The 26,582-nt window shown below is 36.8% G+C and overlaps 4 protein-coding genes and 1 pseudogene across 4 annotated transcripts in view; 1 reads left to right on the forward strand and 4 right to left on the reverse strand.

The window, feature by feature from the left end:
* Window positions 1-26,582, forward strand: part of LOC128516161 (histone H2B-like) — a 153,807-nt pseudogene that overhangs the window by 108,736 nt on the left and 18,489 nt on the right.
* On the reverse strand, window positions 9,024-9,335 carry LOC128516165 (histone H4). The gene has a single exon (XM_053490470.1). It carries the CDS (start codon window positions 9,333-9,335, stop codon window positions 9,024-9,026), a length of 312 nt encoding a protein of 103 aa, XP_053346445.1.
* LOC128516170 (histone H2B-like) lies at window positions 20,566-20,943 on the reverse strand. Its single transcript, XM_053490476.1, has one exon. The coding sequence runs from the start codon at window positions 20,938-20,940 to the stop codon at window positions 20,566-20,568; it is 375 nt and encodes a 124-aa protein (XP_053346451.1). The 5' UTR covers window positions 20,941-20,943.
* Window positions 25,199-26,582, reverse strand: part of LOC128516134 (histone H3-like) — a 575,451-nt gene continuing 574,067 nt past the window's right edge. The window contains exon 5 of the mRNA XM_053490442.1: window positions 25,199-25,611. Within this exon, the coding sequence (XP_053346417.1) occupies window positions 25,199-25,611 (413 nt within the window). The remainder of the gene's footprint in view (window positions 25,612-26,582) is intronic.
* Window positions 26,176-26,565, reverse strand: LOC128516148 (histone H2A-like). The gene has a single exon (XM_053490455.1). The coding sequence runs from the start codon at window positions 26,560-26,562 to the stop codon at window positions 26,176-26,178; it is 387 nt and encodes a 128-aa protein (XP_053346430.1). The 5' UTR covers window positions 26,563-26,565.

Raw genomic sequence — 26,582 nt, forward strand, 5'->3', positions numbered from 1 at the left:
TGTGACCTGCTTTATGAGTGGGAAGCACCTGGAACATTCTGGAACATTCCTTACAAATCCTGGTGAGTAAACAGCTAACACAAGTTACTGTAATAATGACACTGTCTGCCTGCACACACAACTTTATAGGGTGTAAGTTACTGTTCTGAATCCTGTCACAGCCGAGCTCCAGAGCTAACGATAGCTAGCAACAGGCCAGTCCTGGGGTTCATAGTGATTTAGCTTGTTTGTTCCAACCACCAAACTGCTCAGCTAAAGCGCGTTTAATACAGACACTTAAAATCTGGTGTAAAAGGAGAGATTTAACACCGAGCAGCAGCACGTGCATGTCCAGGTTTCCTCCAGGTTTCCTTTGGGTTTCTCGGTGTAACCGGCGGCGGTTGGGCCGCAATATTTGAATTTCTCCCGCCAAATGCGGTGATTTTGTGCAGCCTACCGCCATTGTGGCGAGGATATAAAACTAGCATGTTCAAATAATTACCGCATGTGTAACGGTCCACCTCACTCACTGAACCGCGAGTCTGCTCGGTCACTCCGACACTTTAAGGAGGAAACGCGGACCAAATCCAGTTTAAACAGCAGAAATGAGGTGTAGTGTCCGGACTCGGGCACTGTTTTATCCGTTACTGTATATGAGTATTTTTAACATGATTAAACACTGAGCACGCAGCGGCAGATGTTATAAAATAAATGTGCTAAGTACTGTACTAGTAACTAAAGCTATGAAATATAAAGATTTAGTGAAAATACAACATTTCTCTCAGAATTGGGAGAAAGTAATATGAAATTTAAATATTTATATTTACACTGTTATGTATGTTCTGATATGTAAGTAAAAGAAACTAAAACTGATTGATTTTGTGTGTTTGTGTAAAACATGTTATATATTTTCTATATCTCTTTCACAGCACCAACACCACTAATGAAGAGAAGTTGAATGGAGATAAAACAGGAGGTAAATGTCAACTTTTTAAATGTTACAGAAATATTACATGTGTAACCATTGAATCAAAGATAGAAATTAAAACAAGGCTTGAAATATTTCACTTTACCTATAATAAGTCTAGACTATACAAGTTTTCCACTCAAGTATACTAGATTTTCCATTAACCAAAGTAAAAAATTGATATAGTTGATAGTCATGCATAAATAAAGTTGGGTATCATTTTTATACAAGGGACAAAAACATGTACAAGGGATGTTCAAGTCAAAGCGGGACCATTGATTGTGCAGAATAACAGAACACCACCTTTATTTCTCTCTCTATTTTTTTCTATGTATGAGGTTGTGCATTGTTCTGTAAGAGCAAAATGCCTTTGGTGATCAAAGCAGTCCGTTTTGTGTAAAAGCATTCCACTGGAATGTTCACCGGAATTTTACCAGCAATGGGCTACGTAAAATCAAATTAGTTTTACGTCTTCATTTTAGAGAATTTTTATCACAAGCCCCGCTTTGACTTAAACACCACTCGTAAATCAGTGTGATGATGTATATTAGTCCAAAAAGTATGTATTTGAACGGAAGTACTATTTTACCAGTCTGGTAGACTTTATATTAACAGTCACACTTGTACTTACTTGTATACTATTGTTCCTTTTTTAGGTGCCAGCATTATGGGATGGCGGTGTAAACTGTGTGCATTTGTCGCATCATCAAAAGGAATTTCGATCATTATGGAGTGAAGCATGGTACTGTTGGTCATGGATATTTAGTGTCCTGTGTTCATTTAGACTGTCATTGCTTCTTTAAGACCTGAGAAGGTCTGCACACACATTTGTATGGATCCCACAGTTTGCAGGAAACTGAAGTGTGAAGGTGTGCAATCTTTCAGATGTAAAATGTGACTCATTAGATTCTAATACAAAAGTCTACTTTCCACATGTTAACTGTATAATACTTGTGGCAGAAGTATTGTTTCTGAAACTGTTTACTAATAAGATAAATCCAGCTGTCTGTTTATGATTTTGTTACATGTCATTTGCATGTAAACTAGGTTGAGTTTAGACTTCATGTCTTGTCAAATTTGGCAAATAAATGTTTAATTAAAATGGTAATATGTGTATTGTTTTTTTTTCATTCAGTAAAAATTTTTAGTAAATGTAGCACATTTGTTTGTTAAATAATAGTATAATTTTCAGTATCTTCTACCTTCCATTTCAATTATATCTACTCAATTATTTTACTCATTTTCACTTTGCATTAACTTCTGATTTTCATTACATTTACTTAATTTTGTACATCATTGTACTAAATATAGTTATTCAGGTCTACTTAATTTTTTTTTACTGACTTGTACTCAATTCATGAAGTATATTTTACATGATTTTTATATTTTTTTTATATTTACTCAATATTTTTAAGTGTAAAAATGTTTCACCAAAAAAAGTACAGCACAGTTTTATTTTTTAGAGTGTGCGCCGTAGAGAATAATGGTGTTTATGCTTTTAAACATGTATAATTTAAGGTATGATTTAATTAACAGTTTATTTACGCAGCTGTTGAATTCGGAGTTGCGAATATCAAACTAACTTTACCGCGGACACAAAGAGGTGTTATGCGCTAAAATGCCCCTCTGCCACGGATTGCCCCCCTACATAATCTCTATCAAATATTATATTAGGACATACATTCAAAGGTTTATTATTATTAAATATATTATTACTATTATAATTAACCCTAGGCACGCGACAGCTGTCGAGACGATTAATACAAATCCCCAAAATGATTATTTTATGGCACATTTATTTTGCTGGGGTTTGTCAATGTACAAATAACAAATTATTTATCACAAATTACACTAAATAAATATTGTTTGTGGTGAAAAATGACAGGAAACGATTTTTATTATAATATATATAATACTATAAGTAGCGTACTGTATGTAGTGAGCATAATAATGTCAATGGATACATTTGTTACATGGACCCCAAAAAGCAGGTGATTCAGCATCATCAGCCTAATCAACAAAAAATCCAGCAGAAAGGTAAACATGATGAAGCCTATGTTGCGCTTGGATTCATGGTGGGGATGGTGGGGATGGTGAGGGCAGAGGAGAGACCTGTGTGTGTTTTGTGTCTTAAACCGCTGGCAGCAGACAGCACGAGACCCAACAAAGTAAGAAGACACTTAGAGACAAAATACGCAGTCACGTTAATAAGCCACTCGACTTCTTTAAAAGAAAGCTCTAGATAAGTGACAAAGTAAGTCTGTTATAACAATAGCACGTGTATTTTATCTGTTTTGAACTTGGTGTTCATTTAATTTTATTGATTTAGAAATAGATTTATCAATAAATAGTACACTTGGCCGTTTTCGTTATCATTTTGTTGACAAGTGGGGCTTGAAAATTCGTCCACCCCCTTAATTGGGGAATGACAGAAAATGTTTAAAAACCACTGAGCTAATACTTGCGTCTGAATAAAAAAGCAACCAATCACACAGCTGGCTCCGCCCTATCGCTCTTGATTGACAGTCATTCTTACGGTGGCCCTGAAGTGCAAAACAAATTAACAAATCTGAAACAAAAAAACTAAACCCAAAACAAAATAACAAATTCAAAACCAAATTAACAAACCCGAAAGCAAAATAACAAAACCCAAAACTAATTTGCTATTTTGTTTTGGGTTTTGGTGTTTTGTTTTTGTTATTTTGTTTTGTTTTCGATTTTGTTGTTTTGTTTTTGTTTTTGTCATTTTGTTTTCGGATTTGTTAATTTGGTTTTGAATTTGTTAATTTGTTTTCCGTTTTGTTTATTTGTATTGCACTTCTCGGCCAGATATAAACCGGAAAAGGTAGGTATAGTTGGCGAATGAAATTCTTATCGCCGATTGGACGAGCCACCTGTCACTCAAGATATACAGGAAGTAGGAACTTGTTTCATTATCTTTGTTTCTTGTGTGTTCTGCTTCACTTTAAACCATTTTTTTCGGTCTGCAAAACTAAGAAAATAATAAACTTTTCCAGTAGAAAGCAAGGAAAGTTTTCAAAGTTCAAACTTATTCGAAGTTACTTTGAGGACGGACACTCGTATGCCGTGATTTTAGAAATGCTGATGGAATATCACGGTATAAAGATTAGTTTGCGAACTCTAAAAACACAACTGAAGAATGCAGGTATGTTTCGAAGACAAAATTATTTCAGTTTAAACGATGTCAGGAATGCCATAAGAGCAGAGTTGCGTGGACCAGGACAGTTGTTCGGTTAACGGACAATGTGGTTAGCGCTTCAGCAAAAACACGTTGTGTGTTTTTTCAGCAAAAACAAGTTGCGTGTTAAACGTAATAATGTTATGCGGTTGCTGCAAGAACTTATCCCACGCGGGACAGAGCAAAGAACACGTCGTAGATTTGTGCGACGTTCTTATCACTCCATGGGACCAAACTATCTGTGGCATGTGGATGGGTATGATAAACTGAAGCCATTTGTGTCCAAAGTAACAATATAAATGTCTGCTAAATGCACCTTCTTACAGGTCAGGATCAAGGGACTGTGGCTTTGCTGTGGATGAAGTCGTGTTAGGTGTTAGGTGAAAGTGGTTTGGTTTACAATGTGGTTTACCAGGTCTTGTGAAAAAAAATGTGGCCCTGGTCCTCCATGAACTATTGACACAGCAATCATTTTTCCTGCCAAGAAATACTCATCCTCCCTAACAGCTGTCATAGAAAGTAAAGCCAAATCACACACTGAATAGGTTTGTTACAAATACTGTATGACTTAATAAATAAACTTTATGTTAAATACATACCAACTGAATTGTATACCAGGTAACGGTCTATTGGGAGGTCCATCAAAAATGGGGCGATACTGTAGGCAGCTCATCAGCAAAGTAAGAAGTTCACGTCTTGGTCCACCTGTATCAAGACCTTCTTCAAATGTGCCAGCATCATCAGAGAACTTAACAAACATGTCAGTGAATTCTGAGTATGAGACACGTTTAAATCCTCTGACTGCCCCATCCCACACATTGGATCTCATGATGTTAAATCTGCTGACACTTTTTCGATCAATGGCAAGAGCCAGATTTGAAATAATGTCAGGAGCTGGTAAACTGCCTTGTACCCTAAAGAATGAAAACCGTGAATGTTAAATCTATGTAATCAGTGTAATGTAGGTTTTGTATTTGGAAAACCAGCATTTTTTTGTAGCTTACTCTATTGGCTCTGGGAGGTCAAGACATTGTGCTGTGGCTACAAGCTCATCATCCTCTTCAGTAATCACAGGTGCATACATGTCCATGTATTCTCTAACAAAAAAGGAACATATTTAAAAAGAAATGCATGAATTTATCACCCCAAATACATAATAAAAAAATAATAAAACAAACAAACCTGTAACATTGGTTTTCTTTTGCAACGTGGTCTGAAATACCTGGACGGTCATCCTCTGAATCTGAGAGCATTATCTTAAACCCAAAAATCAAGCCTTATCAACAGATGTAATTTTATATTAAACTGTATCTACAGTGTATCAAAAAGGCACCACAAGATATGACGAGGTAGGATACAAGGATCATACACAGGTAATGTTAGTCAGACTACTAAGTTCAAACTACTGATAACACTAACCCCTACAACACTTCCTGGCGATGGTTCCACATCACTAAAGATAGAAAAAAAAAAACAGATTTAATCAGATGTTTATCACACTTAAGCACTGATATACAGTATCCCATTTGTTCTGTTTTAATAATGAACATAACATGACAAGATTAAAAAACAACTTACATTTTATTATTAATACGTTCTTCTGGTGTGCTTGTATGCCTGGGTCTTGTTGGCTGAATAAGCACTCATAATAATTAGTTTATACAAATATACAGTATATATTTTTAACAATTAAAAATCTATTTAATTCATTAATCTTATTTTACCAGTGTATCTGCCAGGTCAGATACCTCAGTATTCCAAGTTCTTATGACAACTTCTGTTTCTGATTCTGAACTGAGAACCTCTTCTCCTAGACACAGAACAAACCATGTTACTACACTTAACATAAAAACTTAAGAGAAAAAGTACATAAATTGTATAAAACTAACTTTCAAAGTCCTTCTTTCTGCAAATAAACAAGTTTACTCCTGAATATGTCTTTCCAATTTCTGTTCTGTAGTCTTTCAGTGTAAAGGGCCTTGCTGTCCCTGGAATGTTAATGACATTGGAGCCATCTGGGTAGAGAAGTACGTAGGGTCCTTCCTCCATGTCTTTGTTAAAGTCTTTTTTTTTTTTTCAGCTATCATAAGGATATCATTTGCATTTACTTGTGGATCAATGAGTAATGGGAGTGTTTTTCCTCGTTGTGGTTTTAAGCAACCACTCTGTAGACACATCATACCAACATTAATCTGTAAAAGAAAAAAAAAAGGATCAACAACTTAGTAAATTTGCTATTCACAATTGTGTGAGTATCCTTATATATTTATTATACATACTGTACCTGTACTTTCTGGTGCTCTTGTTTGCTTCCTCTTTTCTTGCCCAATGAAAAATTTGTTCTTTCCATAGATTTTAGTTTTCGGTATTCCAAAAACTGATTTAAAGCGGGCGCAGATGAGTCTACGCCCCTACCTATGTGAGAAGAGAATCTACTGTAATAATCAACTTTGCTCACAAACTTTCTCTCTCTCTCTCATATATATATATATATATATATATATATATATACACTATTTCCAATTATTGTAAATATAGTGTGGGCCATAACTTTCCATACATGTTTATTTTATGTTTCAGATAGCCTAAAAATATGCGTTTGACAAAATAGCAACGAATTGAAATCATACTGATGGCTAGGTAGAAGTCGCATGGTTGAAACAAAATTTAACAAAAATCATGAAATAAACAGTGGGTGAAACATATTACAATGGTAACCATGTAGAGCATATTATGTGAATAAATCGTTTTTTTTTTTGTTATTTTTTTTAATATTTATTTTTCTTATGTACGGAAAAGTATGGCCCACACTGTAGAAGACACGTTAAATCTATGCTATGCATATTTAGTCAAATCAGGAAACTTTTATTGTCATATTAACTATAGCAGTACACAGTAAAATGAGACAAGGTTCATCCAGGACCATCGTGCTACATACAAACAGAGCTAAGGACTAAAAAATAGTATAACCTAGCCACATGTAGCCTATGCTAATACCTCTAACATCCGTTGACTCCAGAGTAGTCATTTTCTGCTGTGTCTCTTTTAAAAGCGAAATATTTTTTCCACAAGAACTGCAAAAATTTGGCAGAACGCCATATTTAAAACCACAATAAGGACAGTACATGTTTGCACATTCATACACACACACACACGAATCTACCGCTACTACAGTACTTCCTGTATATCTTGAGAGACAGATGTCTCGTCCAATCAGCGATAAGAATTTCATTCGCCAACTATACCTACCTTTTCCGGTTTATATCTGGCGAGAAGTGCAATACAAATTAACAAAACGGAAAACAAATTAACAAATTCAAAACCAAATTAACAAATCCGAAAACAAAATGACAAAAACAAAACAACAAAATCGAAAACAAAACAACAAAACCCAAAACAAAATAACAAAACCAAAAACAAAACAACAAAACACAAAACAAAATAGCAAATTAGTTTTGGGTTTTGTTATTTTGTTTTCGGGTTTGTTAATTTGGTTTTGAATTTGTTATTTTGTTTTGGGTTTTGTTTTTTTGTTTCAGATTTGTTAATTTGTTTTGCACTTCAGGGCCACCGTACATTCTGCTGAAAAGTCTAATTATGAAATAAATATTATTTCATAAATACATTTATATAGCAGAGAGCAATATATTTCACAATAATAAGCATTTTTTTTTTCAAAAATGAGTTCCATTATTTCACAATATCATTCTCATATGACACATATGTGTCTTATTTATTCATAGTTATTTATTTCATCATGTCCTATTTAATTTTGAACACTTTGGAGTTCCATGTTCAGAGGCTTTTAAATTTTTTTCCCTTACAAGCTGAGGACTCCAACACATAGGCTTCTGACTAACAAAGTAAAACAATTTACTTTAAATATTTAACTGATAAACATCTAATTCGCTCATCCACTACATACAAGTTTTATATACTCAGCAAAAAAAGAAATGTCCCTTTTTCAGGACTGTAAAAATCCAAATAACTTTACAGATCTGCATTGTAAAGGGTTTAAACAATGTTTTCCATGCATGTTCAATTAACCATAATCAATTAATTAACATGCACCTGTGGAATGGTCGTTAAGACCTTAACAGCTTACAGAAAGTAGGCATTTAAGGTCACAGTTGTAAAAACGCAGGACACTAAAGAGACTTGTCTACCGACTGTGAAAAACACCCAAAGAAAGATGCCCAGGATCCCTGCTCATCTGCGTCAACGTGCATTAGACATGCTGCAGGGAGGCATGAGGACCGCTGATGTGGCTAGGGCGATAAATCGCCATGTCCGCACCGTGAGACGCCTAAGACGGCGCTACAGGGAGACAGGAAGGACAGCCGATCATCCTCGCAGTGGAAGACCACGTGTAACAACACCCGCACAGGATCGGTACATCCGAATATCACACCTGCGTGACAGGTACAGGATGGCCACAACAACTGCCCGAGTCACACCAGGAACACACAATCCCTCCATAAGTGCCCAGACTGTCCGCAATAGGCAGTCCATGAGGAGATGCACTGCAGTACTTCAAGCAGCTGGTGGCCACACCAGATACTGACTGGTATTTTTTATTTTGAGCCTCCCTTCATTCAGGGACACATTGGGAAACATTTTTAGTTTATGTCTTATGGCGTTGACTCTTTTAGTGTTCATACAAATATTTACACATTAAGTTTACTGAGAGTAAAAACAGTTGAAAATCAGAATTTTTTTTTTTGCCGAGTATATAAAGATTATGCAGCTTTTAAATGGCGTTTGCTAAATTGTAGATACTTCACTTTTACACACATACAGGAGTAACAACTCTTCAACTGAAAATATGGGTGGCTCTTAAAAGAGCCGTTGTGTTCATGTTGTTAGCCGTTGGAGTGTTTAACCGCCGAAGCCGTACAGAGTGCGTCCCTGGCGTTTCAGCGCGTACACCACATCCATGGCGGTGACGGTCTTCCTCTTAGCATGCTCGGTGTAGGTGACGGCATCGCGGATGACGTTCTCCAGAAATACCTTGAGAACACCGCGAGTCTCCTCGTAGATCAGGCCGGAAATACGCTTCACCCCACCACGACGCGCCAGACGGCGAATAGCGGGCTTAGTAATTCCCTGGATGTTATCGCGAAGAACCTTACGGTGACGCTTAGCGCCTCCCTTCCCAAGTCCTTTCCCGCCTTTGCCTCTTCCTGACATCGTACTGTTTTCGTGAAACTAACCGGCTGAATGAAACACAGCTTACAGCCATTACTCATTTATTCGGCTCCAGAGGACCTACTAGAGACCAGGCGAGGGGGTGGGACTAATACCACCCGTTGAGTAATACAATTTTTTTATACGTTTTCTCCGGTAATGATGGTACAAGGAAAAGTAATACAAAATACAAAATATATAAAATAAGCGATTATATTTTATACCAAATAAATCATACATAATTTGTGTAAAGGTAAACAATGACACAGACCAAAAAAAAAAAAAAAAAAACTGTTCTGATGATGAGACTATTGAACACTTATAAAAGAATAAAAGAAGTAGATAATAAAAATGAATATTAATATAAAATCAGTATTTTATGGCATATTTAATGGAAAATTTTATCAAAATTAACATGATCTTATCTGGTACATTAAATGTGTAACTAAATCCAACTTTGGAAAACACGCTCTAGAATGACCAATAACCAAAAATTTGGGTCTAGTGAAACAATTTTTAGAAGCATGGCATAAAAAAAATATTCATTAAATCAAAAAGACAATAAAATAATCATTTAAAGACTCTGTTGTGGGACAAACTTTCCTCATAAATGTAGACTCTTTAAAAGATAACAAATGTGAATGTTTCATTAACAACTTCACATGACATTTTCTGAAAAGTGTCACTTACTTCTGAACCTTTTCTTAATGAAATGATTATGGTAAATACTTTTGTAAATAACTCTTTCCTAACTTTTATACTTTTTAATTGCTATTTGTAGCCTGCATCTTTCCAATGGATGACAAATGGAAATGTCGTTAAATCAAGATATGTGTGGGGTTTTGTGTGGAAATAATAGGGAGGCTACAAAAAGAGAACTTTTATACAAAATCACAGATCATCACAGTTTAAATGCAATCGACAGCAGCAACAAACTACAAACTACTTTCCATCTGAAAAAAGATCTTACAAGCAATAAACAGACAAGCAAATTGGATAGGAGACATAAATACATGGAATAAAAAGAGACATACAATCACATTTCATAAATATATATTTGGTGATTTTATCTTAAAATCTGAAAAATTAAACATAAATTGGGGAAATACATAAAGTAAAGTAATTTATAAATATATCTATGACAGAAAAAAAGAGGAATTATCAAACACAAACATCAAAAGGATATCAGTGAGACCATGAGGAATGTGAAGTGACTCATCAGTGTTGGTCGTCTAGCTGTACGCTGTGTTGTCAAATGGAGTTATGTTCTAACATTTGAAAACCTACTAATACACCGTCACTGCTCAGCTGAGATACAGCACAAGAGGAATTCAGTTGAATTGACCATAAACATGAATGAAAAAATAATAATATCTGGAATTTTTATAGGACACTTAACAAAAAAAAAAACTTCTTTCAGGGTAATGGTTATTTAGCAGGTCGTTCATTTGAAAGAAATTCATAAAAAATATATATATAAATAAATAATAATAATAATAATAATAATAATAATAATAATAAATTGTGTATGTGTGAAAAAAATGTGTCTAGATAATAATGAGATGTATGGATGAACTTTCTCTGATGAGCAAGCCAAGGGTGACGGTGACAGTGGCAAGGAAAAACTCCCTGAGATGGCAATAGGAAGAAACCTTGAGTGGGACCAGACTCAACAGGGAACCCATCCTCATTTGGGTGATAACAGATAGAGATGATATAACACCATGTGTGTTATGCAGCTTAAAAGTACAATATAACAGAAATTCTTTAAATTAACATGAAGTCCAGTTCAACATAGGGATGAGTCAGTAGGTGCAGAGGGCAGATGGGATCTGGATCACTGGGAGCACAGGAGCAGGATGTGTAGCTCCAACCATATTAAGGCAGAATTCAGCTGGAGCTGGTCCTTCTCTGGATGCCTCAGGATCCTCGCAGGGTTGGTCTTTGTCTACTGAAGCTTCTACAATCTCCAGATGCCTCAGGATGGGTAGAAAAGTACAGAACAGATGGAGAGAATTAGCGTAGTTGCCATTCAGGATAGATGTACTGAAGTATGAAGTTATGGGATGAGTTACGCGTATGCCAGATTAAAGAGATGCGTCTTGAGTCTACCTTTAAACTGAGAAACTGTGTCTGAGCCCCGAACACTGTCTGGAAGGCTATTCCAAAGTTTTGGAGCTAAATATGAAAAAAGCCCTACCCCCTTTTGTAGATTTTGAAATTCTGGGAATTTCGTGGTGGATTATAGCGTATCAAAAGACTGGTTAGGTATGTGGGAGCTAAACCATTTAAAGCCTTGTATGTAAGTAATACTATTTTGTAATTAATTCTTAACTGAACAGGTAGCCAGTGCAGGGATGATAATATTGGGGTTATATGATCATATTTTCTGGATCTAGTGAGAACCCTGGCGGCTGAATTTTGGACTAACTGAAGCCTGTTTACATTTACATTTGGGCGTTTGGCAGACGCTCTTATCCAGAGCGACTTACATTTTTATCTCATTACACATCTGAGCAGTTGAGGGTTAAGGGCATTGCTCAAGGGCCCAACAGTGGCAGCTTGGTGGTTGTGGGGTTTGAACCTGGGATCTTCAGAACCGTAGTCCAATGCCTTGACAACGCAGGACAACCACCTAGTAATGCATTACAATAGTCCAGTCTGGAGGTCATGAATGCATGAACTAGCTTTTCTGCATCAAATACGCATAAGATGCTCCTAAGTTTGGCGATATTTCTAAGATGGAAAAAGGCTGTTTTTGTGATATTGGAAATATGATTTTCAAAGGACAAGTTACTATCTAATATTACGCCCAGGTCTTTTACTGTTGAGCTAGTAGTAACAGTACTGTACATCCTTCTAAACGCAGGCTGAATTGTGAAAGCTGTTGTGTGCTGGTTTTTGGGCCGAGGAGTAATATCTCTGTCTTGTTTGAGTTTAGTAAAAGAAAGTTATTGGTCATCCAACATTTTATGTCCTGGACACACTCGGTTAATCTAGACAACTTAGGCATTTCGTCTGGTTTTGTTGAGATATATAATTGGGTATCATCCGCATAACAATGGAAACTAATCCCATGTCTTCTAATGATGTTACCCAAGGGAAGCATGTATATTGAGAACAGGAGAGATCCTAAAACTGACCCTTGTGGGACCCCATATTTCACTGACATTACACCAGACAGTTCTCCATTTAGATCTACAAAATAGTATCGATCAGACAGGTATGATCTAAACCATTTTAATGCCTGTCCCGGAATACCTATGTGATTTTGTAAGCGATCTATGAGAATATTATGATCTATTATGAATATTATGATCTAACCCTATTGTCGAATGCAGCACTAAGATCAAGTAAGACTAGTATTGAGATGCAGCCTTGGTCCGAAGCTAAAAACAAGCAATCTTAACTAGTGCAGTTTCTGTACTATGATGGGGCCTAAAACCTGACTGAAATTCTTCAAGGATGTTGTTTTCCTGCAAGAATGTGCATATTTGAGCTGATACTACTTTTTCTAATATTTTTTATTTAAAGGGGAGGTTTGAAATCGGTCTATAATTTGTTATTACATTTGCATCCAAATTAGATTTTTTTAAGAAGCGGCTTAATAACTGCCAACTTGAAAGGTTTAGGGACGTGACCTAGATATAATGAAGAATTAATAATGTTTAAAAGTGGCTCTCCAACCGTATGCATCACTTCTTTCAAAAATCTGGTTGGGATTGGGTCTAACAGGCACGTTGTTGAATTAGCTGAGGTGATAAGTTTATAAACCTCTTCCTGTCCTACACCTGTAAAGCACTGAAAAACTAAATGTGAAACTTTAGGCTGAACTAGATCATGAGATGCTATTAGAGGTTGAACCTCGGTTATTTTCTTCCTTATGCTATTGATTTTTTTCATTAAAGAAGTCCATAAAATCTTCACTACTACAATGTTGTGGAGTACTCTCTGCAGGCATCTTAGGTTTTGTTAGGAGAGCCGCTGTTCTAAATAAAAACTTGGGATTGTTTTGGTTTCTTGCTCTCAGTTGGCTAAGATGCTCGGTCCTAGCAGTTTTTAGAGCCTGTCTATACAGTAGCTGCACATACTGTCTTCAAACGCAATTCGAAAAACTTCTAATTTAGTTTTTCTCCATTTTCGCTCGAGGTTACGGGTTGCTCTCTTTAGGGCGCGAGTATGGCTATTGTACCAAGGAGCAAGTGTTTTATCTCTGACTTTTTTTAATCTGATGGGAGCAACAGTGTCTAATGTACTGGTAAAAATAGTACCCATGCTGCTACAGTAGTCACTTCATCTAGATCGTCTGCATTTAGGGGTCTAATAAGTAATTGGGATAGATCCGTCAGATTACTCGTGAATCTGTCTTTAGTAGTCGAATTCATATGTCTAACAAATCGATAACGTGGGGAGACACAGCTAATCTGTTCTAAGGGTAGAGTATATATCAGGAGGTGATGATCTGTGATATCATCACTTTGAGGTAAAATCTCTATATTAGAGACATCTATACCATGGGATATAATTAAATCTAGCGTATGATTACCATTTTCTATGTAAAGAGGTTTCCACACCTATCAGACTGTTGCTAATGATTTGTTTTCACACTACAAGTCAATTAGCTGAGTTTTATCCTTCTAAGTACAGTGGAACTCACATGCTCGTATATCATAGTTTCCCCATAATAAATAATGGAAACTCAGATTATTCGTTCCACAACTCTATATATCCAATAATATAGTCTAATAACCCATGTGCACACACAAGGGGCAGTGCAGGCTAATGGAGGGAAAATGGATATTTAATCTCTCTAATTCCACTTTCTTTTGCTTTACATGCACGTACACAGGTGTGTTATAATAAACAGAAAATAAAATATGTTTTATGTGCACACACGTGGTCACGGTGTTATAGTAAACAGTACACGTGTGCACGGATGTTGATTACACCAGTGAGAGACGCGCACTAAGACCCAGCAGGGAAGACGATTACCCACAATTCTGTAGCGCGCGCAAGAGAAAATTTATTGGCTCAGATGTGATCACATGACGCTCGGCGTCAAAACAAGAAGTGCATGCGTACTACACAATACTCTGTACTCAATTTAATTCAATATTTATATAGTGCTTTTAACAATGGTCACTGTCTCAAAGCAGCTTTACAAAAATGAAAAGAAAAATTATGGAAGTGTGTATGTGTGAGAAAAATATGTCTAGATAATAATGAGACTGTCCCTGATGAACAAGTCAAGAGTGAAGGCGACAGTGGCAAGGAAAATCTCCCAGAGATGGCAATGGGAAGGAACCTTAAGAGGAACCAGACTCAACAGGGAACCCATCCTCATCTGAGTGATAATGGATAGAAATTATAGAACATCATGTGTGTTATGCAGCTGAAAGTTCAATATAACAGAAGTTATTTAAATTAACATGAAGTCCAGTTCAGCACAATGATGATTCAGCAGGTGCAGAGGGCAGATTCGGTCTGGATCACTGGGAGCAAAAGAGCAGCATGTGTAGCTCCAACCATCATAAAACAGAATCCAGGTACAGCTGGTCTTTCTCTGGATGCCTCAGGATCCATGCAGGGTTGGCCTTCTAGCTGGCACAATCTCCAGATGCCTCGAGATGGGTAGAAAAATAAGGGACATATGGGTTATGGGATGAATTACGTATATGCCAGATTATAGAAAAAAAAGCAGAGTCTCTGTTTCAGCAACAATGAGGTTGATATCTCAACTATTTTAACACATACTCGTAAATCAAGACTTGCTCATTTTTACGAATATAATGCTTAACACATACAATGTATGAACATATTTACAATTTTAAAAGTTGCCCTGCTATTATTTCGATTATTTTGATTCTGGAGTTGGCTGGTAATGCCGCCCGCGACAACAAGAAGACCCGTATCATTCCTCGTCACCTGCAGCTCGCTGTGCGTAATGATGAGGAGTTGAACAAACTGCTCGGCAGAGTGACTATCGCTCAGGGTGGTGTGTTGCTCAACATTCAGGCTGTGCTTCTGCCCAAGTAATTTCACCTACTGCTGCGTTCGTTAGTACCCAAAGGCTGTTTTAAGAGCCACCCATTTTTGCTATAACAGTGCAGTCCCCCCCCCAACCCCCCCAACGCATTTCCGCTACCAAATCTCTGGTTATTAACAGAAGCACAGACCAAGTGTGATTTTGTAGATACAGAGCTGGTAATCCAAGTAACGAAATATGTGTGTATACTGTAGATCCCCTCTAGATAAAACGAGGCTTTCGCAGCGGTTCAAAAGGAGCGCGAGAGAACGTGTAATATAAATACGATATTTCGTTAGGCTATAAATAGGCTGCGTCTCGCCACCAAAGCTGCTCGTAAAAGCGCGCCGGCTACCGGCGGTGTGAAGAAGCCTCACTGTTACAGGCCCGGCACTGTGGCTCTGAGGGAGATTCGCCGTTGCTATACAACCCCAACCACTGACATGCTTCACATTGTTTCTGAAGCTGGTGAAGAGTGCTGTCAGCTGTTTGTCAATCAACTATGATTGTATACTCGGTTTGTTTCACTGTCACTACAGGTTACATAAACATTTTAGCGACAGTTTGGTGATTTCATTTATATATTTGTCTATTATGGCATGCTATTGATAAGTTAACCCATGTCAAAATAAACATTATTAAAAGAATTTAGTGCCATGTTTAATTTGCATAATTTGCATTCACTTTGCATTTGCAAGTTCCGTCTTTCTTAACGCTGTCTGGTTCATTCATAATATTTAATGTAAAATCAAAACATGGCAACCTTTGAATAGATACAAATTATAAAGTCAGTGCTTCATTACAAACCTCAAATGTAACTAGAATCTGACCAGTTAATCTCTTTCACTGCCATCATTTACAAAGAAAGAAATAAGAAAAAAAAAATGTCACAGAAGACATTAGATAAAATTTGGATGAGCAATTATACAGTTTATAATTACAAACTTTCATTTTGCACTTAAAGTTGCACGTAATTTAAATAAAATCTACGTCTTCTTTAAAATATCCATAACCATTAAAAGCAAACATGCATTTGATATTAAGACTTGTTTTGTGTTTTGTGATAAACCTTTTCATAAACCGTCTCTTTTCCTCAACATATGGCATGGTAGTTATGTTTCCCTGTACATAATAACTTTTTATAATAAGATTGTTGTGGCATATAATTAGACAATTTATTTTCATTACCAAACAGAATGATCTTATTTCGATTAAATCATTTTAAAAGATTTTGATGAGCATGTGCTGTTGTAATGTTAGTATTAAGCTGCTGCATACTGGTATATGCATGATTTGAATGTGTCTAGTCTTCTAAACGGTGACACGGCCTTGCACCACCAGGGTCTATGTTTGATTCCTGCCTTGGGATCTGTGTACATGGAGCTTCCTGTGCTTGGTGGGCTTTCTCTGGGTATTTCAGTTTTCTACCACAGTCCAAAGACTGTGTTGACTGGAGATCCTACCACATTCGTTAAAATAGGAAAAATTACAACAGTCACAGGTGCTATGTGCTTGATTTGAATGTGTCTGTGCTGCTTGAAGTGGATTTTAAAGTCCTCCGTTATTAAAAGCACTTTCTTCTCACCACAATAGAACGTGAACACAAACATGTCATTGTCCTCGCAACATTAACATGAACCCATTAAATATGACACAATTTACAACAACAGTGAGTTAAAAAAAATTATCCACCATATTAAATAAATAGGATAGCTCTGTATAATAAATACATAACAAATTGCTGAAAACAATAATAAATACAAACAACACCAGGCCCGTAGCCAGCCTAGTGCAGGGGGGGGACCTTTTTTCTCAGTATTTTGTATTTGATATTTACTCATTTTGTATCTCATTTTAAGGTTTAAATACTGCATTTTAGTGACATGTGCTAGATTAGCTTGTCTGCTGGTATCATAATGTGCATGCTTTTGAAAAATATTACCAATAATTATCTCATAATAATAATATACAAATATTACGGGGAAAAGACGATCAGTTAATGTACTTACAAGACTGTGGGATGAATAAAAAATATTTTTTTGTGGGCCTATTTTATTTTATGCTTTATTTAACAATTATTCATGATAAACTTCATTCGAATGCTGTCTACACCGCGTATAGACACCAGACAGCATCGCCTATGGTTAATAGAATAATTTAATAAATTTACTAATTTAATATAATAATGTATTAATTCAAAATAAAATGTTAATAAATCCTAATACTATGCATGGTCAAGCAGGTTTGTTTACGCATTGAACTCGTCGTTCTTTCTTTTCTTTTTTTGATAGATTAACATTATTTAACATAAATTCACAGATCCATCAGATAGGCTACTGTCTGTTAATGTTTATTTAAGATGTTACAGACTTGTCATAGCCATTCAGACTGCTCAAGAAAAGGCACAAGAGAACTATTCTGTGTGTGATGTGGGGTTGACGATTAGCTACCACTTAACTAGCGTTAGCAATTTGATCTTGAGGTAGTAACAGACTCTGTTTGGCAGTCTTTTTGAACATATTGTGGCGTGGGCGGGGTTTCGATTAGGAACCATCATGCTTTGCGGGAGGGGTTGTTATGTGTTCACCCTGTTGGGGATAGGTGTTTGGGTTAGTGGCTTCGGCCAGGTTGTGTGTGTGTGTGTGTGTGTTAGAAGTTTGTCTTGTAGATTGTTGACTTGGAAAAAAAAAAAAAAAAAAAAAAAAGTGCTTATTTATGTACCCAGCTGAATAAAATACTCACAGCAATTTGCAATAGGCAGTGAAGAAGCTCACTCGCCTCTCCAAGTTCATTCTTAGCCGTTAAAAATGCTACAATATGTTCAATATTCTGTGATAATGATGCTGCTGCCTGCTTTCTCTTCCGTCTCTCCTGCTCTTTTTCGACCCATATTATACACCGCTGGATCCCGCCTCACAGATTTAAAAAACGTCAGTTGCTGCGCAGACTTGTAACATGTCGCGGGTTTTTTTGTAAATTGTTTTGTAATAAAGTGTTATTTTAAATAATGGCCAACGATTTTAATCCGTCTAAAAAAAAAATAATAATAATAATAACAAAAAATTCTGGACCTTTGGCAGTGGGGGGTGGGTCGTTCGAACCACCCGAACCCCCCCTGGCTACGGGCCTGAACACTATAGATAAAGCATAAAAGATTTTAAACATACACAGAAGAACCACATACTAATTTGTATAACATCGCATGCGATATACTGGGAGAACTGGAGTGCTGTAGTGATCATAGTTTTCTTGCACACAGATTCCACTACAGTATATCTCTTCAAATAGCTCATGTTTCATAGAAAGTCAAAAATATCCTTAAAATGCCCTATTTTAGATCTGCCTTATCGTTTTTTATTTATGTTGCATTGCTTATTAGGCGTGACAGAAAAGTAAAAAATAAAGTTCCAGATATTTTAATCTACATGGTAATATGGATTTTAACTGATTTGTGATGTCGTCTGTCTTGTTCATGATTTTACACGGTGCAATTTTTAATCTATGTGATGCACATTGATGCTTTTTTAATTTGAAATGTCATAGCTACAAGACAGTATTACAATGGTTTAGGTCATATTTAACAAATAGGATTTTCTCTGTCATAATCGGTGATCTCTCTTCCTCCTCAGCCCCTTTGACCTCTGGTCTTCCACAAGGTTTTATTTTTAGCCCTGTTTTATTTTCCTTGTACATGCTGCCATTAGGGTTGATTATGTCAAAGCACAATGTTTCTTTTTATCGGTATGCAAATTAATTACAAATCTTTTTGCCAGCTGTCTCAAATTCATCTGATGCACTTAAATCGATCCACAATTGTCTGCATGACATCAAACTTTGGCTGTTACAAAATTTTCGCTGTGTGAATGAGAGTAAAACAGAATGTATTGTGTTTGGCACCTACAATTTTTCTGGTTTTATCACTGCTGGTCTTGATTCTCTGGTTCCTCATTTAAGTCAAGCAGTCAAAATTTGGGGCTGACTTTAGACAGCAGTTTAAACTTTCAAAAACACATTGACTCTGTTGTCCGGGCAGGCTTTTTTTTTATCTTCGCCTCCTCGCAAAGGTCAGACCCTTTTTGAATCGGAGCGACCTGGAGAAACCATTCATGCTTTTCTTAGTTCGTGGCTAGACTACTGCAACACACTTCATGTTGGGCTTACTCTAGCTCGTCTACATCATCTGCAACTTGTGCAGAATGCTGCGGCTCATATGCTGATTAATATTCGTAAATATGATCAAACCAATCCTGTATTCCCTCCACTGGCTTTCAGTACAATTTCAGTTTAAACTTTTGATGTTTGTTTTTAATGGATTAAGGCACCTTTCTACTTGTCTGATACAGTAAGCTTTTATCAACAAAGTAATGCCTTACATTTTGCTAAGCAAAACCTGCTAGTGGTCCCTCGATCAAGATGAAAACAATGGGGTGATCGCTTCTTTGTGTGACTGTTCCTAAACTCTGGAACAATATTCCACCTGAGGTATGTAACATTACAGACTTCCCTACATTTAAAGCAAAACTAAAGAGTCACTTATTTAGAATGGCTTTTAATATTTTATATATATTTTTATTTTTTAATTGTACCTTTTTTTTAATTATTATTTCATTTAGTTTTTGTATGTTTATTTCTAATTTTATTGCCGCTTTGTCATTTCTATGGTTCAACTTAGGTTGCTGGAAAGTGCTATATAAATACACGTTCATTTGATTTGATTTAACTCTCTTTCTGGAGCTGAAAAAAGGAAAAGGAGAAAAGCAACCTCAAACTAAAGGTATGTTCTGCTATACATAACACAGAATTTATTGCTATAGTTAGTATTAACTATACTATATTAACTATATAATTATTAGTACTTGCCCTGCTGTGAAAGAAAGCATAGCTTGTGACCAGTAACTATACCAGCATTTAAAAAGAACCCATGGGAGAGAGAGTACGTCTTTTCAAGTCCAATAATAATCGTTTGGATGGCTTTATGGGTGTACGTCCAGAACTTTTAGAATTCAATGTTTAGAACACAGATCTGACCAAATTATCCCTCCCTCCTTTTATGTGCACACAATTGAAAAAATAAAAAGCAGTCACTCCTTTTTTTAAATTTGATTATGAGAACAAATATGAAAATCTCTCATGAAATCGCTCTTTAACAGAAAACATGGGTGGCTCTTAAAAGAGCCGTTGTGTTGATGAAGGCGGCGGTGACGCGCTTTACTTGGAGCTGGTGTATTTGGTCACGGCCTTGGTGCCCTCGGACACGGCGTGCTTGGCCAACTCACCGGGCAGCAACAGGCGCACGGCGGTCTGGATCTCCCTGGAAGTGATGGTGGAGCGTTTGTTGTAGTGAGCCAGACGAGAGGACTCACCGGCAATGCGCTCAAAGATGTCGTTAACGAACGAATTCATAATTCCCATCGCCTTGGACGAAATGCCGGTGTCGGGGTGAACCTGCTTCAGGACTTTGTACACGTAGATGGCGTAGCTCTCCTTCCTGGACTTTCTGCGCTTCTTACCTCCTTTGCCGGCGGTCTTGGTCACGGCTTTCTTCGAGCCCTTCTTGGGGGCGGTCTTGGCTGGCTCAGGCATGGTGCTGCTGAAAAGAATGAATAGCTCCGCCTCAAGGGCCCTCTATGTACAGGTCACATTGTAATTAAGCACAAGCCAAGAACGGATTTTGATTGGTCTATATTCAAAAACTCTACACGTGAGGGACCTCCTACCACACCATTCTTTTCCTGTCAACCCCCCCCCCCCACGCTTCGCTGTGCTTTGTGAGCCTTCCCGCCGTTTTAGAGTCGCGGGTTAATTTATTATTTTTACCCCGAAATTAAGTAGATCACGATCATGTAAATATAATTTGTAAACAAACGTTATCTTTTAAGAGTCTACATTTATAAGGAGAGTGTGTACTACAAACTTTTAATGCTTTGCTTGTCTTTTGTTTTTTTAAATGCATTCGAAGACTTAAAAAAAAAAAAAAGGTTTCCTAATCATTCCTCCAAACTGAGGACTCCATCACATCATCTTCCGACTGAAATCTACTGTTTTACGTCCAATATATAACCAATGGACATCTAATATGCAGACGTTTTATATAAATATTATGCAGCTTTTAAAAGGTGTTATTACATTAAAAATACTTTTCACTTTTACACACATAAAGGAGTAAAACTCTTTTGCTGGAGATGTGGGTGGTTCTTAAAAGAGCCGTTGTGTGTTTGCATTGTTAGCCGTTGGAGCGTTTAACCGCCAAAGCCGTACAGGGTGCGTCCCTGGCGTTTCAGAGCGTACACCACATCCATGGCGGTGACGGTCTTTCTCTTAGCATGCTCGGTGTAGGTGACAGCATCGCGGATGACATTCTCCAGAAACACCTTAAGCACACCGCGAGTCTCCTCGTAGATCAGACCGGAAATACGCTTCACTCCGCCACGGCGCGCCAGACGGCGAATAGCGGGCTTGGTGATTCCCTGGATGTTATCGCGAAGGACCTTACGGTGACGCTTAGCGCCTCCCTTTCCGAGACCTTTCCCGCCTTTGCCTCTTCCCGACATCGTACTAGTCTCACACAGCTAAATCACAGAATAAAAAATACAACGCAACGATCACATGTTTATTCTTCTCCAGAGGACCTAATTGAGACCAGGAGCGGGACTAATACCAACGGTCGTGTAATAGAACGTTTTAAATACCCCAGTAAAGCGGAATCCAGAGCAGTTTTATTTTCTTCCTTAAATATATATACAATGCGTATATATATTTATGTATATTTATGTATTCGGTATGAAATATATTTCATACCGAATACATTATTCATCCAAACTGAAAATAAGCATCAGCGAGACCTGACACACGTACATATTCACAAAATAGGGGCAATTTCGTAACGATTTTGGCATGAAACCCTCGTACCAGCAAAAAACCCAACAAGCATTTATTTACTTTTTTTATTGAGAAAAGACATTGATATTTTTAATGAGAGTCAAAATACATTAAAATAGCAAAAATTTAATTTCATTCAGAAAACAAATAGGGCAAGGGTTAAAAACAAACAAACAAAACATTCGAAAATGTCGAAAAAAAAAGAGTCCACGTCAACAAGGAGAGTGTGTCCCACGCAATAGAATTTCCCAATGTTTTGTTTAAAGTCCTTTGCATTTTCAAATGTATTCGAATACTTTTAACAACTTTTTCACTAGACATACATTGTTGGTCAATGGTCACCCTAGAGCGTGTTTTCCAAAGTTTTGATTTAGTTACACATATAATGTACCAGATAATATCACTCATTTTGATTTAATTTTCTATTAAATGTCCCATAAAACACTGATTTCCTATTAATATCATTTTGATATTAATTAATATCATTTTGATATTAATTAATATCATTTTGATATTAATATGAAATCAGTGTTTTATGGCATATTTAATAGAAAATTAAATAAAATTAATAAAATTTTTTCTTAAATTTAGACACAAGATAAATATGAACTGAGATTTAAATATAAATTAAATATAATTAAATATTTAAATATATCACTGAGATTTAAAGGTAATGGGACATATTGGAGACACATTTGAGAAGATTGAGAAAACGGCTAAAATCGCATTCAAGGCTTAAATACGGGTAATTTCTGCATATGTGAGTTAAACACAAGACAAATGTAAACTGTCTCTGAGATTTAAAGCTAATGAGCCACATTTAAAACACCTTTGAGAAAATGCAGAAAACGCCCAAATCTTATTTAGTCTTAAAGATGGCTCATTTATGTCTAGGAGACAAAGAAGAGGTTAACATGAAATCTCATCTCTGAGTTTCTTTGCAATGAGAAGTGTCCCATGCCAGGATGTGAGGAATTTGAAACACTCAAACATTTTCTTCTCGAATGTTATCGCTTTAAGAAAGTGTGGGAAAAAACAAATGACATTGATTTTATATTAATATTAATTTTAAGAGAAGTGTTTTATGGCATATTCAATAAAAAATTTAATTTAAATGAACGTTTTTTAATTTAAATGATGTTATCTGGTACATTATATATAATAAATCAATATTTTGGAAAACCTGCTATTTGCGATTTGATAATGAAATGAAGAAAAAAAAAGTGCGGTGTCGAGGAGCATTTAGGTGTCGAAGTTTCTAGTTGAAAATTTCACCAAAAGGTTCAATTCATGAAGCTTCATTTAAGAGCCATCTAGTTGACACATGTTGTCTAACTGACACTCATATTGCAAAGCAGCACAACTACTCAATAATGGACGTAAGTAAGTGTTCACTATATATATATATATATATATATATATATATATATATATATATATATATATATATATATATATATATATATACACACACACACACACAGTATATATAAAATGTGTGTAATAAATAAGTTTAGGCTGTTTCTGCTTTATAAAAATAGTCTTTACGTCTTTACTACTAACTATTCAATTACATTTATTTTAAACTTTGCCTTACTGCAACTGCAATCAAATTAGTTTTGTTTAGGCAGCAGCTTTAGGAGTGATGTTTGGGCAGATCTCTGCTCTTAACATTGAATTTCCAAAGGATTGGACGTACACCTATAAAGCCATCCGAACGATTATTATTGGACTTAAAGAGACATACTGTTGTTGCCATAGGTTTTTTTTGTGACTGACACATTGGGGAAAATAGTCTTTAAAAGTCAAATCTTTGATAGTTTTTTAAAAAAAGTTTATGATAATGTAAAAGAATCAGTAAGAGACTGATAAGCCCCTGTTGGTCTCCAGGTATTTTATTGATCTTTAAGCAAAATAACTTGTATTCACCTGTTTTATGCAGATCGCTTTGTTAACTTTGAATAGCTTTGGAAGAATAAAGTTTTTTTTTTATCATTTCTGTATGTTTTAATTGGCTGAGTATTGTTATGCCAACAATATTATTATACAGTAACATTATTTCGAAGTACAGCTACTCTTACTTAAGTAGATTTTTTTTGGCTACTCTACCCACCTTTGTCCACAGCCAATACTACTTGAATATTTAAATTACGAGGTGAGTTAACTTAAGATTTGGACTGGGTACATGTTATGTCCCATTTCGGGCAGCAAATTTCTCTAAAAGTTAAGGAAATAAAAAAAAAAAAAACTGTGTAAATTATAACTGTAATTTTCTTTCACGATATAGTGGAGCCTGTGTTGACTAATTCCCTTGAATTTTATGTATAGGCCTGCTAGAAACCTCTGTGTTTGTATTGAACAGTTATTTTAAACTGGATGAGCTAGCTTTTTTCAGCTTAGGCTCTTGTCCAAGGCTGACCCATTTTTTAACATAGTAAGATCTCAAAAAGTTTATACACATTCCATATTTTGTACAATAAGGGTGGACTTTTTTATTGTTTTATATTGACAGAGTGTCAAATTATTGGGCTGCATTCAGCAAAGAAAATAATTAAGGAAATTTTTAATTCCTGGACCTGGGTTAAGAACCCTTAAACGCTTTATTAATACCCGGAAGAGAAATGAACCTTAAAATTAAATAAAAGCATTTACAGTTTCCACCCAGCATCCATGGTCACCTTTAAGTATAATTACGTATAATATCAGACCACCAAATAAATCTATACACAAAGTTCCAATGACTATTGTTTATTATAGATTTGCCTACTGGATTTTTTTTTTTTACCAATATACTATATATATATATATATATATATATATATATATATATATATATATATATATATATATATATATATATAGTATATTATTATTATGTAAAATAGGAAAACATGCTGCCTCTTCTGAAATAATGAGATGGCTCTTAAAAGAGCCTTTGTGTATATTAGCCGGAGTTTATTGTTTAAGCGCGCTCTCCGCGAATACGGCGGGCCAGCTGAATGTCCTTGGGCATGATGGTCACTCTCTTGGCGTGAATAGCGCACAGATTGGTGTCTTCGAACAGACCGACGAGATAGGCCTCGCTCGCCTCCTGCAGGGCCATGACAGCCGAGCTCTGAAAGCGCAGATCGGTCTTAAAGTCCTGAGCGATTTCTCTCACCAGGCGCTGGAACGGGAGCTTACGGATGAGCAGCTCGGTAGACTTCTGGTAACGGCGAATCTCCCTCAGAGCCACAGTGCCGGGCCTGTAACGGTGAGGCTTCTTCACACCGCCGGTAGCCGGCGCGCTCTTGCGGGCGGCTTTAGTGGCGAGCTGCTTCCTAGGCGCCTTACCGCCGGTGGATTTACGCGCGGTCTGCTTGGTTCTTGCCATCGCTAACAAGCTGTCTGTACTTCTTCAAAGAAAAATAGAATGAGAGACACGAGAGAACGCGGCCTATTTACAGCCTAACGCTCGGCTGCGCTGATTGGGCGTCTTGAAAGCGCCGCCTGTAATTGGTTCCAACGCGTTACATCACCCTGTAACGAACGGCTTCTTGCATTTTAAAACAAAATCTTTATCGAACTTGAAGCAAGAAAATGAACTAAATCTTTCCATGTGTTAATTCCATGCAAGTCTACAGAAAAACCATTCTGCACAACACTAGCTCAAAATAGTACTGTCTGCCTAACACAACTCTCACATGCCAAGCAAATAGTGTCGCACAGAATTAAACCCTGGCTGGAGAACATTTGTTCCATTATAATATTACTGCAATTTCATACTACTGATGCTAGTAGTTAAATACATTGTCAACTTATTGCAAATTATTTATAATTCCTATTCATTCAAGTGTTAGCGAACTGATCAGGGGAGGAGGGGGAAAACACTTTTAAAAGAAAAATGAGTGGCTCTTAAAAGAGCCTTTAAAGTACTAACGAACGCAGCAGTAGATGAAATTACTTGGTCTTGGCCGGCTTCTCGGTCTTCTTGGGCAGAAGCACAGCCTGGATGTTAGGCAGCACACCACCCTGAGCGATGGTCACTCCGCCGAGCAGTTTGTTCAGCTCCTCATCGTTACGCACAGCGAGCTGCAGGTGCCGGGGAATGATACGGGTCTTCTTATTGTCGCGGGCGGCGTTACCAGCCAACTCCAGAATCTCAGCAGTCAGATACTCCAGCACAGCGGCCAAATAGACCGGAGCGCCGGCACCAACGCGCTCAGCGTAGTTCCCTTTACGGAGGAGCCTGTGGACACGGCCCACGGGGAACTGCAGACCGGCTCTGGATGAACGAGTCTTGGCCTTAGCCCGGGCTTTTCCGCCGGTCTTGCCTCTTCCAGACATGATTCACTACGTCAACGTGT

This window comes from Clarias gariepinus, chromosome 28 (assembly GCF_024256425.1).
Source record: "Clarias gariepinus isolate MV-2021 ecotype Netherlands chromosome 28, CGAR_prim_01v2, whole genome shotgun sequence".
Taxonomy (NCBI): Eukaryota; Metazoa; Chordata; class Actinopteri; order Siluriformes; family Clariidae; genus Clarias; species Clarias gariepinus.

Excerpts from the sequence above, each read along its gene's own strand:
- LOC128516165 (XM_053490470.1), bottom strand. The coding sequence starts at position 9,335 with ATGTCAGGAAGAGGCAAAGGCGGGAAAGGACTTGGGAAGGGAGGCGCT.
- LOC128516148 (XM_053490455.1), bottom strand. The coding sequence starts at position 26,562 with ATGTCTGGAAGAGGCAAGACCGGCGGAAAAGCCCGGGCTAAGGCCAAG.
- LOC128516170 (XM_053490476.1), bottom strand. The coding sequence starts at position 20,940 with ATGCCTGAGCCAGCCAAGACCGCCCCCAAGAAGGGCTCGAAGAAAGCC.